This window comes from Saccoglossus kowalevskii, chromosome 4 (genome assembly GCF_978046115.1).
Source record: "Saccoglossus kowalevskii chromosome 4, keSacKowa6.1, whole genome shotgun sequence".
Lineage (NCBI taxonomy): Eukaryota > Metazoa > Hemichordata > Enteropneusta > Harrimaniidae > Saccoglossus > Saccoglossus kowalevskii.
Window position 1 is genome coordinate 599,687 of NC_140644.1, and position 26,954 is coordinate 626,640.

The window sequence follows — 26,954 nt, forward strand, 5'->3', positions numbered from 1 at the left end:
TATTTTTTTTTAAACCCGAACTGTCGTTTAACGGCCCTGGGCGAATTTACGGCAGAATCCGGTACATATATAGGTACTACATGTAGACCACTCTCAAATTTGTTCATTTCACGATGATATCTTCAATTCTCTAATTTTTATGAATATTTTTGTCATTTTTGGTAAAAAGTGATATTTTCTTCTTGTTAAAAACCACAATCATTTATGGTGAAAAATAATATTTTTGAATTCTTGTTCAAAACAGCAAGTCCCATTGCATTGATACTATGCATATTGTTCATTTTCTAATGATATCTTCTGTTCTTTAATTGAAATGTGCATTGCTAACAGCGGAGCTATCTCAGCCGAGAGGCTGCTTGTTACTTTTTCAATTTCTTTTTGAAAACAGGAAGTCTGATTATTTTGATATTACACATTTATGTACCTTAGGTGGACCTTACTCAGATTTGTTCATTTCATAATATCTTTAATTCTCTAATTTTGATGAATATTTTTGTCATTTTTGGTAAAAACTGATATTTTTTACTTGTTAAAAAACGCAAGTCCGATTGCTTTAATATTCAACATACCGAGGGTATAGGTACTGCAGGTGAACCTCTCCCAGATTTGTTTATTTTGTAATGATATCTTCAATTTTTGTGCATTGCTAACAGCAGAGCTATCTCAGCCGAGGGGCTGCTTGATGGCATATTTGAAGAAAAAAAGCAAAAGAAAACTTTAAATGAAAAAAAATGAAGAAAGACGTTACTTGGTGGCACACAACTCTATCACACATGCCCAGATCATGTATAAATTATTCTTTGTGCAGGTTTGCAATTGAAACGCTAAAATATTTGCAAAATATACACTGTTCAAAAATTATTGAGCCATTTGGCATGGTTGATGTATTGCCCACTTCATTGTTGTTCTGTGAGTAACAAAAAATGGAACACTGCATCATTTTTTAAAAAACTTGGGATTGAAACAATATATTAAATTACATTGTAATTCAGAGAGTGTCAAATAGGTAGAGCCACCAACGTTACCATTTTGAAGTAGATTTGATTGATTCAGATAATGGATACAGTACATGTACCGGGGTACATTGTCTTAGTTGATTTATAGGTACACATATGTACATGTACACATTAATAAAAGCATTCTAACTGTTGTTTTCTCTCACAGTGATATCTGGGCCTTAGGCTGTGTACTGTATGAGTTATGTACACTAAAACATGCCTTTGAAGCTGGCAATATGAAGAATTTAGTATTAAAGATTATTCGAGGTTCCTTTCCACCAGTTTCACCTAAATATAGTTATGAACTTAGAAACTTGCAAGCACAGTTGTTTAAAAGAAACCCAAGGTAAGTATTTTCAGCATACAGTATTTGCACTTATTTGTTGCTCTTCTGTCATCTTTTGTTGCTTTCCATCATCATTTGTTGCTTTCCATGTCATCATTTGTTGCTGTCCATGTCATCATTTATTGCCTACCATGTGATCATTTGTTGCTCTCCATGTCATCATTTATTGCCTGCCATGTCATTTGTTACTCTCCATGTCATCTTTTGTTGCTCTCCATATTATCATTTGTTGCTCTCCATGTCATCATTTGTTGCTATCCATGTCATCATTTGTTGCTTTTCATGTCATCATTTATTGCCTGCCATGTCATTTGTTACTCTCCATGTCATCATTTGTTTCTCTCCATGTCATCATTTGTTGCTCTCCATGTCATCATTTGCTGCTTTCTATGTCATCATTTGTTGCTTTCCATGTCATCATTTGTTGCTTTCCATGTCATCATTTGTTTCTTTCCATGTAATTTGTTTCTCTCCATGTCATCATTTGTTGCTCTCCATGTCATCATTTGTTGCTTTCCATGTCATCATTTGTTGCTTTCCATGTCGTTTGTTTTTCTCCATGTCATCATTTGTTGCTCTCCATGTCATCATTTGTTTCTCTCCATGTCATCCTTTGTTGCTCTCCATGTCATCTTTTGTTGCTCTCCATATCATCATTTGTTGCTCTCCATGTCAGTGTTCTCCGCGTGTTGAAAATTTAGCCTGGCGGGCAAAGCCGCGAAGGCGCGTAGTCCTGAGGGAGGGTCCGAGGGGGCCTCCCCCGGAAAAAGTTTTGAAATTTGGATGCCTCAAGCAACCTCAAGGCAATTTTTTTTATCTTATTTGACTTACATTAACGCCATGTTAAGATTGCGTTAGGATCCCGACCGTGCCAACGCAAAGCTAACCTGCGTTAACGCAAGCAGCTCATTAACTTCGATAGCTTTGTTTGCATGCAAATGAGAGAACAATAGTGTTTTGTTTTACATGATTGTGTGTGCAACAAAGCTGGTCGAAAAGACCAGTATTTGAATTTGGGCGAATGTTTTACATTTTTACTAAAAAATAAAACTACATATTTTTTTATGTCCAATGTCATTTCCATTATATAAAACATATATAATTATATGAAAAATTATAGTAGTCACGTTGCAACATAGTTATTAGCCCCCGCCGGATCTGTGATACGGGTGGGGGTATTAATTTTGGTTGTGTCTGTGCATCCGTGTGTGCACATTTTCACAATACCAGCTTTTTCTCACACATGTGTGATCCAATTAAGTTCAGAGTTGATACAGAGACAGGAATTGGTGGTGTTATTAGGCACATCAAGTTATTTTGTCTATTTTTCAAAGTTTCACTGTGTTTTTCTTCGATTTTTAAAATTTTTCCTTCAAAATTGCTGGAAAATCCGACTTTTCTCAAAATTATCCAAGTTTTGATGACGCATACGCAGTTCTCGTCTCGGTGGAAATCGCAGTCATTTTTGTGTGAGGATATTGTATCCCGGAATTGTATCTTTATTTGCGCTTATATGGACAAAATTGTGTCTCGTCAATTTCAAAGGTAAGAAACTGTGCTTATTATGGTATTTATACACTTTGTATTATCGTTTGTGTCTCGGGTTTGGTGCTCGCGGGAAACTCTTGCTAACCTGGCGAGAGCTTCACCAGAAAAACTGCTTTTCTATTATTGTTGTAGGAACTGTGATTATGTATTGTGTAAATTGAAAGTTTACTTCGTGATTTGAGAGGTTTGCAGTGCTCTCTCCGGGATTCAAACGTCGTGGTGGTGTCGGTGCAATCACAGTCCCTCTATGACTGTGGCGCAATGCTGCTCTGAGACGCTTGCCAGACTCTGCCTCGTTCAAAATCATTATCGCCATGCTTGATTTCCGCAACATTTACATTTGTTTACGATTTCCACAGCTATTGTTCTATGAGATGCGTCCTCGCTGTTCAGAAACAGCTATAAAAAATGTATTTGGGTCGGCATGTACTCATTGAAAGTGTTGGTTTATTTACGTAATCCACTGATCACGCTATAGCCGAAATTAGAAATATGTCGCTACTCGGAGAGCTTGCCCACAACAATACTCTCATGTCCCAAATAAACGTACCGGTACGTTTATTTTTTTCCCCGAACATTTCCACCCGGTACATTCTCATCCCATGAAAAACGAAGCCAAAAAAATCGCACTAAAACATCGGTAAATCCCTTCTGTGTTATTTCACCATGAGGTCGCTGAACTGTCATTAACATATTTAAATTATTTATGGTAATTTGAGCACATGGGGCACCATCAAGCATTTTGATTGGCTGATTAGTGACTTGACCTATCTGGTCAATAAACACGCATCGTGTGCATGGATAACATGGCAGATAACATATCGCATCGAGCGTTTACATGTAACCGAAATCATTCGCTTACGATGAAACTAAGTTGAATTTTACTTGCATTTCATAACAATTCAACAAATTTATTTTTTGTACGTTAATATAATCACTACTGAGTACTAATCAACAATTGCAACATTTCGAAAACAAGTATTAAAGCTATCGTACCGTGATCATTTGCTACTAAGCAATGATTTGTTTTTATTTTAAACTTATACTTTTCATTACCAACAAAATTAAAAAAATAATGCATATTAAATATAGTGAGTATTTTTTGTTGTCATGTGAACAGTTTTTTGATTGACTGTAATTTTGCAACATTTCATTACGCCCATTGTAGAACCAAATTAAGGCCTTTCACTCCTCCTTAACGGCTATGTAAAAGATTATACGGCATCTTGCTTTTCGCCAGCCACAAAGGTCACACTAGACGAACTTGATCGATACTGCCGACCATTCTGTGCATTTTTTATCGACGCACGACGGCAAGCAAATCGAGAAAAGTAATGTCCTTGCAACAATTTTGTGCAATACGTCCCCATTGTACAGTGACTGATTTTAATAATAATAATATTTATTCAACATTAAAACAAACTACAGTGAGTTGTTCTATGGTCGTATAAAAATAAAATAAACTACATTAAGATACAGTACAGTTAACCAACTAAACAGAAGGCTAAATAAATCTAAATAATATTACAAACACATATAGAATCACAATAAACTTGTACGATACAGTACAATACAATACTCTAACTACTATTGCTAAGGAGTGGAAAATCACATTCACATTAGAGTCATAACTATGGAAAGAATAATTTTAAATGTGATGGAGCTGCTCATATATCATTTGCATACATGTTTGTATTTATTGTGCAGTTTCCCAGCCAGTCTGACTCGAGTAGTGATTGGTTGCTATTTCATTACATCTTGCAGCCTTTCAAACAGTATATTGCTAGACATGCATCCATTGTTGTCCATTTTATTCCTAATTGCACAGTGTAAATTGCAATATCTTTCTGGCTGGTTTAAATATATTAAGTAATATGTTTTTGTACTGAAAAAGGCTGTACACAAATATCTTTTTTAATTACATTTAACAGCTAATGGGAGCACATATGCTACAATCTCTGCTTACTTTTGTTACTTTTGACTAAATGTTTTTTTTGTTTTTATTCCAGGTGCAGAGCCAGAATTTTTTTTCTCAGAAAGCAAAGCCACTGGAATTGCATATATTACAAAAGCATACTATTAGCTGCATGTCTGACAATTGTATAAAGTTTCGCAGGTCCTCTTTTTTTTTTCTTTGAGAAGTGCTGTCAACCAAAGCATAAATATGTGTGTCTCTGTACATAAAAGTTCAATTTCACACGATTTGTTAATATTAATGTATGATAATAAAAACTTGATAATATTTTTCTGGATTCTTGCACTTTATTTGTATCATTGTCATATGAGAAGTACTCTTGTCCTTATTTAGAGATATTGAAACTAATCCAGGGCCACAAACTACATGTAGATCTGTACATGAAGTACATGGGAAGTAAAGTTGTTGACACAGGTAATGTACACCAAGGATTATTGCAGTTTCTCAGTTCCTCATCTGGTGCTAGTACTTGTATGACAAACAGTATCATTGCCCTGTTATTGTCTAAAATATCAGAAGTTTTCCACTGGAACAGTTCTGTGATTGTCAGTGTCCTTGTATTAGGAATACAGTTGTACAAGGAAGTTTATCAAGACACAACACTGACTCTTCAACATATTTGCAGATTTGATTTGCATACTTGCATGTCATTTTACCTGTTGTACTTGTTTGTTGCTTTCTAGTGTTCTTGCTGAGACAAGGATGGAAAGTGCTAAAAACTTGAAAATGCCATAGAAATCATGTTTGCCAATTTATGTCTGCTAAAAACTGAACAAATTATATGTTGCAACTTTTAAATGACAACAAGTGAAGGCAGTGTCATTCATGACTTGTTCAATTGAATACATTTTTACGGCTTAGAGGCCATTTTTAGCTCCGCTGTCGACTTTGTCGAGCGGAGCTTATCATATGAGTGATTGTCTGTTGTCGTCCGGCGTCCGTGTCAATGTTTTACTTTTTGACTCCCATGTGCGAAGCACAAAATGGGAGTCTTTGCAGTTAGTGTGTCTGTATGTGTGTATGTGTGTATGTGTGTGTGTATGTGTGTCCGACTGTTCCACTGCTATCTCAAGAACCATACATCGGTTTTTGATGAAACTTGGTGCATAGATGCTCTGGGCCAATGCGCAGATTTGATTAGGTTTTGGTAAAAATCCATGCTCGTTAATTACCTAATTTGCATGATAATTAGCTAATTTTTAGCTGTTCTATGACTGTTCCACTGATATCTAAAGAACCACTCATTGGATTTTGATGAAACTTGGTACATAGATGCTCTGAACATATGCGCAGATTTGATTAATTTTTGGTAAAAATCCGTGCATATTAATTACCTAATTTGCATGATAATTAGCTATTTTTTAGTGGTTCCATGACTGTTCCACTGATATCTAAACAACCACTCATTGGATTTTGATGAAACTTGGTACATAGATGCTCTGAACTAATGCTAGGTTTTGATTAGTTTTTGGTAATAATCCGTGGATACTAATTACCTAATTTGCATAATGATTAGTCAATTTTCGGTTTTTCCACTGATATCTCAAGTACTAATCATCACATTTCAATGAAACTTGGTACATAGATGTCATACGACACTGCACAGACCTGATAGTTTTTATGGTAATATCAGTACATATTAATTACCTAATTTGCATAATTAATTAATTTTCAGCATTTGATATAAGTAGTTAGCATTACATTTCAATGAAACTTGGTACTTACATACTCAAGGACTATGCAGAGATTGATTGTTTTCGATAAATATTTGTGCATATTAATCACCTAATTTGCATAATTAGTTAATTTTCAGCTTTTCCACGGGTATCTCAAGTACTAATCATCGCATTTCAATGAAACTTGGTTACATAGATCCTTTAGGACTATGCAGAGACCTGATTAGTTTTAGGGTAAATAATTGTGCATATTAATTACCTAATTTGCATAATTAATTTTCAGCTTTTCTACTGATATCTAAAGTACTAATCATCACATTTCAATGAATCTAGAATTATGCAGACCCAATTAGTTTCCGGTAAATATTTGTGCATATTAATCACCTAATTTGCATAATTAACCAACTTTCACACTGATATCTCAGGTACTATACATCACATATCAATGAATGTACATGGATGCTGTAGGACAATAGACATACCTGAATAATTGTGGGTTAAAATCTGTACATATTAATTACCTAATTTGCATAATTAACCAATTTTAAGCTTTCACACTGATATCTAAAGTACCGAAAAAACTCCAAAATTTCGACCGGTTTTAAATAATTGGTGTTAGAAATGTGACGTGTTTTTAGAGTCAAAATTAAGGTGCATTTTCGGAAGGTCGAATTTTTCAGAATAGAAATCAGCAAATGAAAAAATGGGGATGATAGACAGTGTGCTTCATTAGTTTTTAAAAAATGCAATGTCCGTCAATTGACGTAAACTTCCTCATGTTTCACGGTAAAAGCAAAGGTCGTGGCCGAGTTGAAACTCAAAATCTAAACAAAGTCATCAATCAGTGAGTATTATGACAAGCAAAACAAAACATCAAGACGCGGAGAAGAGGTCAGCACAAAACTAATAGGTCAAAAGACAAAGCTGTCTCGCACTACCTAGGAAAACTTGCGAATGTTCGAAGTACAGGTACCCATTGGACAAAAGATACATGGAAGTTTAGCAAACTATCTCCCCGACCCAGTGCAATGTATCCGGTTAGAATCAAAGCTCACGTGTCCCTTATTTGAGGGACCAAATTCTGACGTAAATTCGCCCTTGGATTAAAAAATAAAATGGGATTTAAGAAAATAAAATGGGACTTTTAAGGTGTATTTTGGCGTCATTTTTCGGACATTTCAATCAATCCTGCCGGCTAAAATAGAGTAAGTTTTACCGTAGTCATTGACGTCTGTCTATTCAAGAGTACACGTGTATGATTTTTATCGTGACTAGCGTGAGCGGGTAAGCTTCCTTTCGAGAATGAGCTGTTATCACTGTGAACAATGTTAAATTATTCTTCAGATGACCAGTTTATTTTTTAAAAACAACTAATTTTTTTATTTAAAAAAAATCATGCCGTTTGCGCATCAAAATCCAAGCCAAAATATCGTACTACAACATCAATCTCTTCCGCATTGCGTTCAATAACATTAACATATTTAAATAAGCTATGGTAATTTGAACACGTTGGCATCATCCAGCTTTTTGATTGGTTAATTAGCGATTTGACCTAAGAGAACATGGCGGATATCCTACAGCATCAAACGTTTATACGAGACCGGAATCATTCGCTTACGATGAAACTAAGTTGACTTTTATTTGTATTTCATAACCATTCAACAAATTTATTTTGTGTACATTATTATAATCACTACTGAGTACAGTAATAATCAACAATTCAGAAACGCAGCATGCCGAGATTTTTGTGTTCGTTTTTATTTGAAACTTCGTTTATTTAGAATATATTTTCGTTACCAATAAAATAAAAATCTCTCAGTCAATCAGAAACCCGGATTCATGCCTTCGAGGAAGGTCCCGTTTGAACGCTCACACCGGTTTTTTTTTCGTTTTGGGGAAAACTAAAACTGGTCGCAATTTTCGAATAAGAATGAGTCGGCAATTTTTAGTGGAGTCGAAAATTTGGAGGTAATTAAAACACCGAAACCCGGCAAATAAACAGGCGGTCGAATTTTTAGAGGGGTCGAAGTTTTGGAGTTTTCACGGTACTAATTATTCCATTTCAATGAAACTTAGTACAAAGATGCTCTAGGACAATGTACAAACCTAATTAGTTTGGGGTAAAAATCTGTTCATATTAATTCCCTAATAAGCATAATAATTCATAATTTTTTGGTTCTAATCACATTTCAATTAAACTTGGAGACATAGATTTTCTGTTACATTGCGCAGACCTCATTAGTTTTACACTCAAATCTGGTCATATTAATTTTCTGATTTGCATAATTAGTTTTCAGCTAAGTAATTTCGAATTATATTTAATGTGTTTCCAATACTCTCAGCACATGGGAGTTCTTTCTAAGCTTTCTTTGATTCGACTTCTTCTTGAAAATGAAAACTACAAGCCTGAATGCTTTGATACTTGGTGTATATGTACCTTGGGTAGACCTCTCTCAGATTTGTTCATTTCATGATCATATTTTCAATTCTCTAATTTTGGTGAATATTTTTGTCATTTTTGGTAAAAAGTGATATTTTCGACTTCTTGTTAAAAACCGCAAGTCCAATTGCTTTGATATTACATATATAGGTACTACATGTGGATCTCTCTCAGATTTGTTCATTTTGTAATGATATCTTTAGTTCTCTAATTTTAATGAATATTTTTGTCATTTTTAGTAAAAAGTGATATTTTCAACTTCTTGTTAAAAACTGCAAGTCCAATTGCTTTGATATTACATATATAGGTACTACATGTGTATCTCTCTCAGATTTATTCATTTTGTAATGATATCTTTAGTTCTCTAATTTTAATGAATATTTTTGTCATTTTTAGTAAAAAGTGATATTTTCAACTTCTTGTTAAAAACCGCAAGTCCAATTGCTTTGATATTACATATATAGGTACTACATGTGGACCTCTCTCAGATTTGTTCATTTTGTAATGATATCTTTAATTCTCTAATTTTGGTGAATATTTTTGTCATTTTTGGTAAAAAGTGATATTTTCGACTTCTTGTTAAAAACTGCAAGTCCAATTGCTTTGATACTACATATATAGGTACTACATGTGGACCTCTCTCAGATTTGTTCATTTTGTAATGATATCTTTAATTCTCTAATTTTGGTGAATATTTTTGTCATTTTTGGTAAAAAGTGATATTTTTGAATTCTTGTTGAAAACAGCAAGTCCCATTGCTTGATACTATTCATATTGTTCATTTTCTAATGATATCTTCTTTTCTTTAATTGAAATGTGCATTGCTAACAGCGGAGCTATCTCAGCCAAGAGGCTGCTTGTTTACTTCAAAAATCTTTAAAAAAATAAACGAGCTTTTTCTAGCTGTTACCAGCTTTTTCTCAGATATGTGTCATCCAGTTTTGTTCAAAGTTGGTACAGGGACAGGTAATAATTGTTTCAAGTACACATCGCATTATATGTTTAACAAGTTGTAGATTATCTCAGAAAAGCCAAATGAATATTTTTTTACCCCACCCCTGCTAAAATTGTAACACATCAATTCTGAACAATTAATAATGGAATTTTAGTACAGCTCACAATGAATTAATTCACTCTGACACAAACCCAGTTCGATACAAGTTTTTAAAACTTTTTTTTTTGCGGGGGCTATGACAAGACATGTCATGTCTTGATTAAAATGATACAGTACGACATACAAAGTATTATTTTTTGCTTACGTCGTTGGCAAAAATGTGTGCATTTAGTTCACATGCGATTCAGTAAAATACTGACTAATGTACAAAGTCGTACAAATTGTACTTCGATTTTTGTGCAAATTCGGTAATCATTTGTTTCTTAGATATACCAATTCAGTTTGACAATAACACCTTTGATTTGTGTTAAGTAAAAGAAGCCTTTGCAAAACAAACAGACGTGCTGTGCCATGTCAGACGAGAAGTGATGCTGAAATGTCTTATTCTGTCATTTTATGCATGTATTTATCACCAATTCCAAGAGTAAATGTCGTAACTTTTGAAGTATTATGAGTATTATGACTCGTCCATACATTTCACTTAATATGTTTATTACACTTAAATAAAGTTCAAAATAGCCTAGTCTTCCTGATTCAAGTCTCTTGTTGATTTGACGACGGTAGGTATCATTAAATGTTTATTCTTTGTCTGTATTGCATTCCAGACAAAATGTTCAAGATCGGTAAACAAGAAATGAACAAACTAAAATGTCTTGTGTGTTTTACGTGCGACATGATTATTAAAAAACGTTAAGCGATTATGTACATTCTATAAATCTAACCTTGCACACATAATCTTGCATTGACGTTGCCTTTCAGTTAACTCTTCGCGTTCATGGTATTTGTGAGTTAAAACATATTTGCGTTATTAGAAAAGCAGCACACTAAGTAAATGATGTTGAAATATTCAAAGCCAAAACAGAGTTGCATACAAGTTGTGTTATTACAGTACCACCGGATATACCTCTGGTAATAAACATTTTACTAGATGGACGCGTGAAAGTTCAGTGCGTGACTTGGGGTCAAACTTCGGTCAACACACACTTGATGTCATCATCACCGCATAGCAAGTTTCGCAAAGTACTTGAAGTCAATTGCGCCCCAAAATGATGTCGACGATTACTCAATTGTCGCACACCCCGTTTCATCATTTGTTACTCTCCATGTCATCATTTGTTTCTCTCCATGTCATCATTTGTTACTCTCAATGTCATCATTTGTTGCTCTCTATGTCATCATTTGTTGCTCTACATGTCATCATTTGTTGCTCTACATGTCATCATTTGTTACTCTCAATGTCATCATTTGTTACTCTCAATGTCATCATTTGTTGCTCTCTATGTCATCATTTGTTGCTCTACATGTCATCATTTGTTTCTCTCCATGTCATCATTTGTTGCTCTCTATGTCATCATTTGTTGCTCTACATGTCATCATTTGTTACTCTCCATGTCATCATTTGTTACTCTCTATGTCATCATTTGTTACTCTCAATGTCATCAGTTGTTGATCTCCATGTCATCATTTGTTGATCTCCATGTCATCATTTGTTACTCTCCATGTCATCATTTGTTACTCTCCATGTCATCATTTGTTACTCTCCATGTCATCATTTGTTGATCTCCATGTCATCAGTTGTTGATCTCCATGTCATCAGTTGTTGATCTCCATGTCATCAGTTGTTGATCTCCATGTCATCAGTTGTTGATCTCCATGTCATCAGTTGTTGATCTCCATGTCATCAGTTGTTGATCTCCATGTCATCATTTGTTGATCTCCATGTCATCATTTGTTGATCTCCATGTCATCATTTGTTGCTCTCTATGTCATCAGTTGTTGATCTCCATGTCATCAGTTGTTACTCTCAATGTCATCATTTGTTTCTCTCCATGTCATCATTTGTTACTCTCAATGTCATCATTTGTTTCTCTCCATGTCATCATTTGTTGATCTCCATGTCATCATTTGTTACTCTCCATGTCATCATTTGTTACTCTCAATGTCATCATTTGTTACTCTCTATGTCATCATTTGTTTCTCTCCATGTCATCATTTGTTACTCTCTATGTCATCATTTGTTTCTCTCCATGTCATCATTTGTTACTCTCAATGTCATCATTTGTTTCTCTCCATGTCATCATTTGTTTCTCTCCATGTCATCAGTTGTTGATCTCCATGTCATCATTTGTTTCTCTCCATGTCATCAGTTGTTTCTCTCAATGTCATCATTTGTTTCTCTCCATGTCATCGGTTGTTGATCTCTATGTCATCAGTTGTTGATCTCCATGTCATCATTTGTTGATCTCCATGTCATCAGTTGTTTCTCTCCATGTCATCATTTGTTGCTCTCTATGTCATCAGTTGTTGATCTCCATGTCATCAGTTGTTGATCTCCATGTCATCATTTGTTGCTCTCCATGTCATATTTTGTTGCTCTCCATGTCATCATTTGTTGCTTTCCATGTCATTTGTTGCTCGTCATGTAAAAGCATGGCGAATTGTGCCATCCATTATTACTAAGGATGGTTCTCTAGAATTTTATTTTCATAAATTCATTCTTTCAGTGAAAATAGCAAAAATAAACTCCAATTGAAAATGAAGCACTATATATTGTATCTGTATAAAATAAAGAGTCAAATCAGTAACCAATTCTTTGGCAATCAAAATTCTCAATTTTAGTTATTCCATCAAAAAAATCAACCTGGGCGTTTTCACGGCTGGTGGGCTTCAAATTTAAAAAAATTTTGGGGTTAAAATTTTTTTGGAACTTCTATTTTCATTGAAAAATCCACCTACACCAACTTTCAGTGCCGGCAGTTAGACCACCCAAGACGAAAGACACTATTGCAGGAGCTAATCTAAAATTTTATACATTTTTCTTGCTGAATTAAAAACCGCCTAAAATTTCATTACAATGTCACCCAGTGTCATCTTTCTCCAAAAAAATCACATTAACAAACCTGGTACACCAAATACAATTTTTTATTTTTTATTTTATTAGTAATGTAAGTAAATTCTAAAAGAAGTTTCAAATAAAAATGAACACAACTGCATCGCTTACGACCACTGAGTGACAGTGAATGCTTGGGCACAAGATGTTCTAAAACAGATAAGAGTTTGAGATTCCTTGTATGGAATGTGAACGGTTTATTGGGAAAAATAGAAAATGTAGGTTTTTGTGATTACTTGAAATCTTTTGATTTTGCCTGTCTCACTGAAACATGGCTTTATAAGCCTTTTGATATGCATTTTGAGGGATTTAAAAGTTTTCATATGCTTGGTAGGATGGAATGGAATTATGGTAGAGCATCAGGTGGGATTTCAATTTTATTTCGAGAAAATAATGAAGATAATTTTGATATACAGTTTATTTCTAGTAACTCACAAAATATAAATTGGGCTTTGATAACACAGAGAAACCACCCGATTTTGTTACTTGGTAATGTATATAGAGCACCAGAAAGCTCACAATTTGCTGACAAAGATTTTTTTGATACTTTAGAATCTGAAATGTTAATTTATACCAGTAAATATGAGTGCAATGTTATAATTGCAGGAGATTTTAATGGTAGAACAGATTGCAAATCTAATGGTATTGATCTGGATTGCACATATTTGCCTTTGGAGGGTTTTGAAAATATGGGTCAGGGGGCTGATAAACGAATTGGAATGCTGTGCTGCTGGAGCGTTGTTTACAGGCGCCGGCACACACACTCAAGACAAAACAAACGTCAGAGTTGCATCTTTATTACTATTAAATATAATTGTGGCTGATCCCGGCAATTATCTTGCGTAAATCAAAATAGTACTCTCAAAAACTTCATGTATACACTGGCGACTTATGAAATCAGACACGCGCACTTCTCGTTCCATTGTAGGTCCCATGCCTATTATTACACTAAAAGTGAGCCTAGTCCCTCATTACCAGACGCGTCCATCTTACAAGGTCATAGGGTTCAATATTTAATTAAATATGGTTGCGTCAGTTTTAACAAACGTCCTGCTCATGTGAATCCAGATTGGATTCTTTAACTCAAGTTAGACCTCTAAAACGAACTTGTATCAACTTCATGTTAAACAGAGCGTAGCTTTCATTACATCACCAGCATTCCATGGTTTGTCTCCACGCTTACTTTTAAAAGTGAGCGCACTCAAGCATTCCATGTTTGTCTCCACGCTTACTTTTAAAAGTGAGCGCACTCAAGCATTCCATGGTTTGTCTCCACGCTTACTTTTAAAAGTGAGCGCACTCAAGCATTCTATGGTTTGTCTCCACGCTTACTTTTAAAAGTGAGCGCACTCAAGCATTCCATGGTTTGTCTCCACGCTTACTTTTGAAAATGAGCGCACTCAAGCATTCCATTGTTTGGCTCCACGCTTAATTTTAAAAGTGAGCGCACTCAAGCATTCCATGGTTTGTCTCCACGCTTACTTTTAAAAGTGAGCGCACTCAAGCATTCCATGGTTTGTCTCCACGCTTACTTTTGAAAATGAGCGCACTCAAGCATTCCATGGTTTGTCTCCACGCTTACTTTTGAAAATGAGCGCACTCAAGCATTCCATTGTTTGGCTCCACGCTTACTTTTAAAAGTGAGCGCACTCAAGCATTCCATGGTTTGTCTCCACGCTTACTTTTAAAAGTGAGCGCACTCAAGCATTCCATGGTTTGTCTCCACGCTTACTTTTGAAAATGAGCGCACTCAAGCTTTCCATTGTTTAGCTCCACGCTTACTTTTGAAAGTGAGCGTACGCTCAACTCGTATCTTCACGAAAACTGAGACCGCGCTCAACTACCACATAGAGACTCATTTACATACCTCAGGAAAGAGGGAGTGACAATTTCACTTTTATATCAGAACTTGGTACGAGTGTAATTGACAATGTGTTGACAACAGAGGAGGTTCTAGTTAAATTTATTGATTTTACAATGGGCAGTAGAGTTGAATCTGACCACATGCCTTTAGAATTTGTTTTAACTTACCAAAATGAGGTGGGGGTAAATCCATCTAGGGATAGTTTGGATAATTGTATTGTTAACAAGAATGACACATTTAGGTTAAGGTGGGAGCATCAGAAAAAACAGCAGTATCTTGATATTTCAAACTGAACCAAATGAGCAATTAACTCATACTTTTAACGACAGTATTATTATGGGAAACCTTGGAAAGCAGCAGCGGGTTTGGTGAACATTGTCTCTTTGTGTCCACTGACATGAAAACTGAGACCAAAAATAATATTAAAAAGAGAAAGAAAATTTATGGTTCGATAAAGAGTGTTTGGCAACTATAAAAGAAGTATTACATGCACTAAATCAGTTTAGAAATTCTCAAAATGGGAAAAGTTTGGAATAATATTTAAAATTAAAAAAGAAATATAGAAAATTGATTAAAGAAAAACTTAAATTATTTGAAAATGAGACAAAATGAACTTGTAAACTTAGCTGCTAGTTCAAACTCACGCCAATTTTGACAGAAATTTCGGCAACAAAACGAAAATTATTACCCAGAAAGAGTGGCATGATTATTTTAAATATCTGTTTAATAACAATTTTATAGGGGATGAGGATATGGCGGATTTTTTTGATTTGAGTAAATGATTATGTAACAAGGTTAAATTTTGATGACATTGAACACAGAGGTTGACAATACTGACCTTGACTGCCCTACCACACAGGATGAAATTAAAAAGAGCATAAAGAAACTAAACAATAATAAAGCCCCTGGGCAAGAAGGAATTTTGGAAATATGCACCACAGAAAATTTTAAATGTTATTTATTTTATTTAATGTACTAGTAGCTTCGCGGTGAATGGCTTTCATAGTTATTGAGTTTCGTATCTGTAGGGTTTCACGGGGAGTAACTGGTCCTTTCATCCTTGTTGAGAATTAAAGTTTTATGTTTCTTTAACAACTGGTGCTATTCTGGGAATTCCATCCTAGCATGAGTTCCAAAATAAGACCCATGCTCTGATAATGCCTCTAGTTTCAAAGAGCAATAAACATTACCATTATGATCTTATTGGTGTTGCAAAGGATAGTTGAATATTGTATATTGAAATTAATAATTCCCATAACCGTTTTCCAGGAATGTATATATTTACATTATTTATATTTATTTATTATACTTTTATTGCTACTGTACTGATAGAAATACTGTATTTCTAAAGATGCAGTAAATATTATTATTATTATTACTAATGCATTGCAATACAACTAATTCAAATTGAAAGAAATTGCAATATGTAGTATTCATCAGTAATACTTCTCAAAGGCGTATTTCGCGGGAAAATATTTGCTTGGCAATACCCAGCCCAATTAGATATAATGTGTACATATTTTAATGAATAAAGATATACTAACAAAAATTAAATATTGATTATTTCATATTTTATTATATAACCTGCACAACAACGAACCTGAAACAAAAGTAATCGTATGATCTAAATGACCTGCGTCTATGAAAATCGAGTCTTATCTCCCTTGCATTTCCGTTTGACAGAAAGTCGGGGCCAATCTACCATGATTGTTTGCTTATCATCAATTCACAAAGGTCAAAAACGTTTTCAAACGTGAATTTAACGACGAATGTTTTTGAAATGAATCAATGTTCTGGTTATCTCTGGTGCGACTGCAGTCTTTGGAACAAACTTGAGGGATTGTAAAACGCAATTTATGTTACGAGACTTAAAAACGCAATTTACATGTGAATTTCCCAATGTTTAAATGTTTTAGTTGTATGTGGTGTGGCACTAGTGTGGAAAGCTGTCGAATAATATGGTAACAACCTTCAAACACATTGTTATGCTAATTTGATTTCTGGCATGTTAGTTGACAAAGAATGAAAGATTTCTTGGATTTTCGGCGCTAGCTACGTGGATTTCCACCAAAATGTTATCGGCAAGACTCAAAATGCGACAGTGACAGCCACTGAAACGTAATTGAAGGCAAATGAACACGTCAAGCAAAAAAGACTTTTTCAAGTCGTAGTGTAAAATGGAGGCACATACCATTTTGACTCTTGAGGAGAATGGAAATCAGTTGATTTGAGGGTGTCACAATAAGCGAGGGAGTAAATCGTTTTTATGCTACAAAAAAAATGAAGACCTTGAACGTATTTTTTGGACTTTAGTACGTCATTTTTGTTTGATTACCTAACGGCTTGAGGTTTATGTGCTGTAAGTTACAGAGCACATACCTAAGCGGCTGTCCCTCAGCAAATAATGAAGCAAAGGCATTATCGATGTCAAAATCGCAAAACTCTCCTGTTTTACGCAAACTGGGAAGTTCGATTACTAAACGAAGTACAGGACGACGTGGCTTAGATACCGGTATCCAAGAACCAACACATACCAAAAATTATATCTCAAAAGTGAATATTTTAAGTCTAACCGGACCATAAGTTGGAATTTGTTAGTACTCTAAATATGCAAAATATATTTTAGTATAAGGTAGTAATTACTTAAACAAGGTTATTTTCCTGAAAAGTGGGAAATTGAATTAATAAGAAAAGTGTATAAAAAAGGGTATAGGGATAACCCTGAATTATTGATAAATATGTATTTCATCTCAATAGTCGATTATATTGTGCTTTTATAGATTATGAAAAAGCATTCGATAGTGTCCACCATATTTCACTATTTTTACCTTGCCTGTACCATCAAAGATGGAAGGGAAAGGTATATTAAGGGAAAAATTTTGTCCGGCGTTGTCGTTGTTGTTGTTGTCGTCGTCGTCGTTAATAATTGTTATTGTGTGCATAATAACTTTACTAATTCTATTCCAAACTTTATCAAACTTGGTCACCTTATTCATCAGTATAAAGTCTTCCCTGAGTTTGAACAACAGATGTCCTGTATGAAAATATCATGCAAAAATTGAGAAAATCTGATAAAATATTTTGACTGTATACACATCAAAGGTCACTGATCTCAGTGGAAATATGCATTGTTGTATGTGTTCAATGAAGCAAATGATTTATCTTGTAATAATATCCTTGGTAATGTATCTCAGAATCCCATACTGGGTTTCAAAACCAACTCATGGAGAGATTGCACAGTCTGATACACATTTGCAAACCTACCAATAAAATCTTTACAGAAAACAAGATGTCAGAAAATCAATATAAGCACTGCTATGAACTGGGTGCCTAACTTTGATCAAGATCTGAAGCTAATAGAAAATCTGTTTAGTCAAAAGTTATCAAATCAAAAACAATACATAAAAAATACATTAAAAGCAAAACATTTCATCCACATTTTAAAAAGAAAATTATTCTAAAATATATGTATTCTGTATTTGACAAACAGTTCATTCGACAAATGAAAACTCACAGGAATATGTTTCAGCTATTAGAACAGAATGATAGAGTTTTTATAATACTAGTTTAAAAACGCACTTCAGAGATTGCAGTGTTTGAAGATGTAGTTTCTCAGGAGGCAACAGTACTGTTGACTTCTCCCTCCACTGGACACCAACTATTTAAGTTGATTTGCATACAAAGCAGAGCTTGCAACATGATAGCTATTCATAAAGGGTGTTTTTTTTACTTTTCATATAATACAGTAGTCACACAATGAGGCAGTTCATATTTGTCTCAGTGAATCATTCATTTTTGACAGACACCTGTACAAAATACTTGGACTAAAGCCAGCTAAAATTTTCTGTTATCTTGCATGTTTTATGAATCTATTCACATCTAAATGCAGCACTTTTTTTTTGCAATGAGACATTTGTTTTTATTCTAAAATATCTCAATTACTTTCAATAAAGCTGGAAATTATGTTCCTTAAAATAATTAAACAAATAAGGCACCAATGTTTTTGTAAGATATTTACATCTTTTAAGGACATTCGGTAGACTGATTCCCCACTGTTGGTTCAACCCCAAAACTTGTTTGTATTCAAAATTAATTATGACAATGCATATTTATATTGAAACAAACTATGATAAAGGGAATTATATTATATAACAAAGGGCAAGGTCACCAGAGTTCAACTATGTTATAAATTAACAAAGGCAGGAATGAGAGGCAGACTATAAACAATTTTGTTCTCAATGTATACACATGTTAAGGCAGTAGTTAAAACCCCACATGGTGTGACTGATCTGTTTAAAATTGGAACAGGCCTGCAACAAGGCTCAGTTATTTCCCCATTACTTTTTTGTTTTTATATAAATGATATAGAAGAAGCTCTTACACAAGGTGTTGAAACTGTAATCTATGTAAACACTTTAAAATTAATGTATTTATTATATGCTGATGACCTCACATTATTTAGTAAATCTCCCATTGGTCTACAGCGTCTTCTAAATAGATTAGCAAATTACTGTAAAAGATGGAGGTTAACAGTAAATTTGAATAAATCAAAAATTGTTGTTTTTCGCAAATCGGGTAGACTAAAGAAATCTAAAAAGTGGTTTTGGAATGGGAATGAAATTGAAATAGTCTCAAAATATAACTATTTAGGGGTTCTTTTTTCTAGTTCAGGTATCTGGTATCAGGCCCAAAAACACATTGCTGAACAAGCAACGAAAGCCATGCACAGTATTAAAAGTATTCTTTACAAATATGATGGGTTCAAACCAGCTATTGCGTTTCGTGTTTTTGACTGCAAAATTCTCCCAATTCTGCTTTATGGCAGTGCAATATAAATCTTACTATATAGAAACAGTTCATCATAAATTTTGCAAATTTGTTTTAGGGGTACACCCAAAGGCCACAAACTCTGCTGTGAGTTGGGGGGATTAGAACACATGTGAACAAAGAAATAATTTGGTATTGGTTAAAATGTATAGGTGGTGATTCCTCTGTTTTAGTAAAAGAATGTTATGGCTGTCAATATGACAGGGTAGAAAGGGGATTTAATTGTTTGGCAACATATGTTAAGGATATGTTGTGTAATTTTGGTTTTGCACACGTATGGGAAAGCCAGTATGTGAATACCGGTAACCCAAATTGTTTTCTGCTACAGTTTAAGCAACGGTGTCTAGATATTTCCCAGCAACAGTGGCATGATCAGATTGGTAATAGTTCAAAATTATGCACTTATTCTAAATTTTAAAAATTATTAGCCGGGGAAAAATATCTGGATTCTATCATCATAAGTGTTTTTAGAAAATCTCTCACTTGTTTTAGGATATCTGCTCATGATCTCATGATTGAAAAGGGTAGGGCATTAGGAATACCACTTGACCAAAGATTGTGTCCTCTTGATTGTAATGACATTGAAAACAAGTTCCACTTTCTATTACAATGTCCCAAATTTGAGGAAATTAGAACTTGTTTTATACACACGTTTTACTATTGCCCATCGCTTGAATGGAAATTTATTTTGCTACTGCAATCTGAAAATACACATACAATACAAAATCTTGCAAAATACATATTTTTATTCTTTACAAAAACTTCATAGTTTGTTGGAAGGAAATTTAACTGAAATATAAATATAATTTAGTATTCATAGGTGAAGTATGAGTTTGTAATATTCAGACAAGTAGTAGCAGTGGTTATCCTTGTTAAACGATTTATTTATTTATTTGTGTTACATTTAAGTGTGTATATTATGGCCTATGGCCAATGGTACTGAATAAATATATTATATATATATTATTGCTTAGTAGCAAATGATCACGGTAGTGCAATTCGGTCATGTTGTGTTTCACAATTGTTAATTATTACTTAGTAGTGATTATAATATCGTACAAAAAATAAATTGCTAAGAAATGCAAATAAATTTCATCGTGAGCGAATGATTCTGGTCGCATATCAAACGCTCCTTGCTGGAGAATATCCCTCTTGTTTTGACCTGGGACGATCAAATCACTAATTAACCAATCAAAATGATGGATGACTTGTTCAAATTACCATAGCTCATTCAAATATGTGAATGTTATTGAATGCAACACAGAAGAGATTTGCTGATGTTGTAGTACGATCTTTTGGCTTGGATTTTGATGGGAATATATAACATTGTTCACAGTGATAACAGCTCATTGTTGAAACAAAGCTTACCCATTCACGCTAATCACAATAAATGTTATACTCTTGAATAGACATTAATAACTACGGTAAAACTTGAATTAGACTCTATTTTTATATTTTTATGATTGAAATGTCTGAAAAATGACGCCAAAATATTAGAAAAAAAACACATTACAAAATGGGATTTCTTGCTCCCATTTATACTGCTATAAGTAACAAGGTGGATTGCTTCCTGCAAAACATAAGTCCCAAATTCAATTGTGTATTTCCTATACTCATTACTGCCTTGCTTTATTTGTAGTACAAATACATGTATGTGTGGTAAGACAAATTATTAGCCATAAATAACTAAGAATGTTTGTCTGTATAACTCCTCTGAATTTATATTACATTTTTTACAGAGACCGTCCATCAATTACTACAATTTTAAAGAAACCTTTCTTACAGAAGAGAATAGAACAATTTCTATCGGATGCAGTAAGCGCTCTACTACTTTTATCATATGTACTAAATAATATGCATATCAAAAATCCATATCACTACAGTGTGATATAACGCAGTTCAGTCTCTCAACTGACTGATCACTCAGCAATATACATTCTGAGTAAATTCTGCCCAAACTTTTGAATGTATTGTATACATCTAGGTCCTTCTGAAATCATGTCTCATCAAATGAGGGAAAAGGTATATGTACAAATTTGGCTCTGTGTAATGTTTCTGTTTTCTGTGTTAATTGATGACTTCATGCTGCCTCATCAGAAAAAGTAACAGATTTCCATTGGATGATTGACAACTTTGTCTCGTGTCAGTTTTCATAAGAGCTGGGGATTCAATATTTGTAATTGGACTCTTTGCTATTTCTATCTGAGTAATGTATAAACACAAAAAACAGAAATCATGGTTTTGACGTGCACAATTTTTTATTTATTTCTTTTCAGCAAATCTCTGATGAATTCAGTCACACAGTTTTACATCGAAATCGTCCTGCCTTAGCTGCTAGACCACCAGTACAAGGTATGAAAAAAACTGAAAAAATATTTACATTTATTTTACTAGTTCAAGTTTTTGAATTTAACATCCTTGGCCTTTCAACATGACAGTTACATGTAGCTAACCCAGAGAAAACATTTGTAATGTTGTATACTTGTTAGATGATGAGATAACTGCAAATGTACATACAATCCATTTTGAATGCCTTGCTACATCTAATATGGTTGTTATTTTCAGTGCCAAAATCAAATTTCATCACCATCCACAAAATAAAATATGTACCATTTTCATAGATTTGTTTTCCAATTTTTTTAAAAAAGTCATGTATCCAATAGGAAATTATGTCTATTTGGTCAAAAATGATAAAAACAAATATTTAAAATAGGCAGAATGACAAAAATTTGACGGGAAAAATTATGACACTAATTAATTGTATACATCATTTCAATTGAATAGCAGTTGCCAGGAAACCACCATCCAATCAACTTCGCATCAGTGACCCAGCTGCCAAATATGGAGTTCCTCTTGCTAGAAGACCAGTACCTGCTGCTGCCAAAAGACAACCAATCAGACGCTCGGGTGATAATAGACCTAAGAAACCACCCTCTGTACCAAATGACAGCAAAGAGCTGGAACGAAAGAAAAAAGAACTAATCGAAAAGGAAAATGCAAGACAAGAAAAAGACAGACAAATAAGACAGCATCATATTCAATTATTAGAAAAACAAAGAAAAGCACGGATAGACAAAGCTAAAGAAGAAGGAGGTTGGCGCAATCTGTTGGATTCTGGAAGTTCAGGAGGATCTGGTGGTGGTGGTGGTGGTGGTGGGTCTGGATCATCAGCTGGCAATAATAACAGGAATGGAGCAGCTCCAAGACTAGATGCAAGACCAGATCAGGTAAGTTATTGTTTGGAACAGGTGTATTATGCACTGTACTTTAAAGTATCGCTAATATCGTATTTGCCGATACATCACCCATCATAAAATCTTGTGGCTACAAAAATGTATTTACAAGAATGCATTATTGATTTGTTTGTTTTAAAAATAGATCAAAATATTTTAATCTTGTTGCAGGTTCCGCCAAAAGAGCGAGGCAATTATGATCACTATCATCAGTTCTTGGATGACTTACGGAAAGGAAAACATCCTCAACAAGCTATTGGCAGGGAAGGATGGCCTGATAAAAATGCTGTACAGAAAGAAATTCAAAGAAGGCCAGTATCTGCTAGTGGTGCCAATGCTGCCAAAAGAGGTGAAGCTGATAGGTAAAGTATCATATAAACTTGACACATACCCAGTTTCAATTCAATTGATGACCTGCTTTTGATGCAAAACCAAGCATTGTAATTACGTTCCTACATTTGAGTCACATTTAAAGTGTTCAACATTGTCTTGCCATGAACACTTTCTCCACTGATCATATTGTCTTGCCATGAACATTTTCTCTACTGATCATATTGTCCTGCCATGAACACTTTCTCCACTGATCATATTGTCTTGCCATGAACACTTTCTCCACTGATCACATTGTATTGCCATGAACATTTTCTCTACTGATCATATTGTCCTGCCATGAACACTATCTCCACTGATCACATTGTATTGCCATGAACATTTTCTCTACTGATCATATTGTCCTGCCATGAACACTTTCTCCACTGATCACATTGTCTTGCCATGAACACTTTCTCCACTAATCACATTGTCTTGCCATGAACACTTTGTCCACTGATCACATTGTCTTGCCATGAACACTTTCTCTATTGATCATATTGTCTTGCCATGAACACTTTCTCCACTGATCACATTGTCTTGCCATGAACATTTTCTCTACTGATAATATTGTCCTGCCATGAACACTTTCTCCACTGATCACATTGTCTTGCCATGAACACTTTCTCCACTGATCACATTGTCTTGCCATGAACATTTTCTCTACTGATCATATTGTCCTGCCATGAACACTTTCTCCACTGATCACATTGTCTTGCCATGAACACTTTCTACACTGATCACATTGTCTTGCCATGAACACTTTGTCCACTGATCATATTGTCTTGCCATGAACACTTTGTCCACTGATCACATTGTCTTGCCACGAACACTTTCTCTATTGATCATATTGTCTTGCCATGAACACTTTCTCCACTGATCACATTGTCTTGCCATGAACACTTTCTCCACTGATCACATTGTCTTGCCATGAACACTTTCTCCACTGATCACATTGTCTTGCCATGAACACTTTCTCTACTGATCACATTGTCTTGTCATGAACACTTTCTCCACTGATCATATTGTCTTGCCATGAACACTTTCTCCACTGATCACATTGTCTTGCCATGAACACTATCTCCACTGATCACATTGTCTTGCCATGAACACTTTCTCTACTGATTATATTGTCTTGCCATGAACACTTTCTCCACTGATCACATTGTCTTGCCATGAACACTTTCTCCACTGATCACATTGTCTTGCCATGAACACTTTCTCCACTGATCACATTGTCTTGCCATGAACACTTTCTCCACTGATCACATTGTCTTGCCATGAACACTTTCTCTACTGATCACATTGTCTTGTCATGAACACTTTGTCCACTGATCATATTGTCTTGCCATGAACACTTTGTCCACTGATCACATTGTCTTGCCACGAACACTTTCTCTATTGATCATATTGTCTTGCCATGAACACTTTCTCCACTGATCACATTGTCTTGCCATGAACACTTTCTCCACTGATCACATTGTCTTGCCATGGACACTTTCTCCACTGATCACATTGTCTTGCCATGAACACTTTCTCTACTGATCACATTGTCTTGCCATGAACACTTTCTCCACTGATCACATTGTCTTGCCATGAACACTTTCTCCACTGATCACATTGTCTTGCCATGAACACTTTCTCTACTGATCACATTGTCTTGTCATGAACACTTTCTCCACTGATCATATTGTCTTGCCATGAACACTTTCTCCACTGATCACATTGTCTTGCCATGAACACTATCTCCACTGATCACATTGTCTTGCCATGAACACTTTCTCCACTGATCATATTGTCTTGCCATGAACACTTTCTCCACTGATCACATTGTCTTGCCATGAACACTATCTCCACTGATCACATTGTCTTGCCATGAACACTTTCTCTACTGATTATATTGTCTTGCCATGAACACTTTCTCCACTGATTACATTGTCTTGCCATAAACACTTTCTCCACTGATCACATTGTCTTGCCATGAACACTTTCTCCACTGATCACATTGTCTTGCCATGAACACTTTCTCCACTGATCATATTGTCTTGCCATGAACACTTTCTCCACTGATCACATTGTCTTGCCATGAACACTTTCTCTACTGATCACATTGTCTTGCCATGAACACTTTCTCCACTGATCATATTGTCTTGCCATGAACACTTTCTCCACTGATCACATTGTCTTGCCATGAACACTATCTCCACTGATCACATTGTCTTGCCATGAACACTTTCTCTACTGATTATATTGTCTTGCCATGAACACTTTCTCCACTGATCACATTGTCTTGCCATAAACACTTTCTCCACTGACCACATTGTCTTGCCATGAACACTTTCTCCACTGATCACATTGTCTTGCCATGAACACTTTCTCCACTGATCATATTGTCTTGCCATGAACACTTTCTCCACTGATCACATTGTCTTGCCATGAACACTATCTCCACTGATCACATTGTCTTGCCATGAACACTTTCTCTACTGATTATATTGTCTTGCCATGAACACTTTCTCCACTGATCACATTGTCTTGCCATGAACACTTTCTCCACTGATCACATTGTCTTGCCATGAACACTTTCTCTATTGATCACATTGTCTTGCCATGAACACTTTCTCCACTGATCACATTGTCTTGCCATGAACACTTTCTCCACTGATCACATTGTCTTGCCATGAACACTTTCTCCACTGATCACATTGTCTTGCCATGAACACTTTCTCCACTGATCACATTGTCTTGCCATGAACACTTTCTCCACTGATCACATTGTCTTGCCATGAACACTTTCTCCACTGATCACATTGTATTGCCATGAACATTTTCTCTACTGATCATATTGTCCTGCCATGAACACTTTCTCCACTGATCACATTGTCTTGCCATGAACACTTTCTCCACTAATCACATTGTCTTGCCATGAACACTTTGTCCACTGATCACATTGTCTTGCCATGAACACTTTCTCTATTGATCATATTGTCTTGCCATGAACACTTTCTCCACTGATCACATTGTCTTGCCATGAACATTTTCTCTACTGATAATATTGTCCTGCCATGAACACTTTCTCCACTGATCACATTGTCTTGCCATGAACACTTTCTCCACTGATCACATTGTCTTGCCATGAACATTTTCTCTACTGATCATATTGTCCTGCCATGAACACTTTCTCCACTGATCACATTGTCTTGCCATGAACACTTTCTACACTGATCACATTGTCTTGCCATGAACACTTTGTCCACTGATCATATTGTCTTGCCATGAACACTTTGTCCACTGATCACATTGTCTTGCCACGAACACTTTCTCCACTGATCACATTGTCTTGCCATGAACACTTTCTCCACTGATCACATTGTCTTGCCATGAACACTTTCTCCACTGATCACATTGTCTTGCCATGAACACTTTCTCTACTGATCACATTGTCTTGTCATGAACACTTTCTCTACTGATCATATTGTCTTGCCATGAACACTTTCTCCACTGATCACATTGTCTTGCCATGAACACTATCTCCACTGATCACATTGTCTTGCCATGAACACTTTCTCTACTGATTATATTGTCTTGCCATGAACACTTTCTCCACTGATCACATTGTCTTGCCATGAACACTTTCTCCACTGATCACATTGTCTTGCCATGAACACTTTCTC

At 35.1% G+C, this 26,954-nt stretch overlaps 1 protein-coding gene across 5 annotated transcripts in view; it reads left to right on the plus strand.

The window, feature by feature from the left end:
• Positions 1-26,954, plus strand: part of LOC100369595 (serine/threonine-protein kinase Nek1-like) — a 102,364-nt gene that overhangs the window by 33,291 nt on the left and 42,119 nt on the right. For 4 of the 5 annotated variants that reach the window (XM_085497614.1, XM_085497611.1, XM_085497612.1 and 1 more), the window contains exons 8-12: positions 1,165-1,344; positions 21,418-21,493; positions 21,955-22,030; positions 22,463-22,905; positions 23,083-23,273. In XM_085497614.1, coding sequence (XP_085353740.1) covers positions 1,165-1,344; positions 21,418-21,493; positions 21,955-22,030; positions 22,463-22,905; positions 23,083-23,273 — 966 coding nt within the window. The remainder of the gene's footprint in view (positions 1-1,164; positions 1,345-21,417; positions 21,494-21,954; positions 22,031-22,462; positions 22,906-23,082; positions 23,274-26,954) is intronic. The other variant, XM_085497613.1, reaches the window with a different exon arrangement.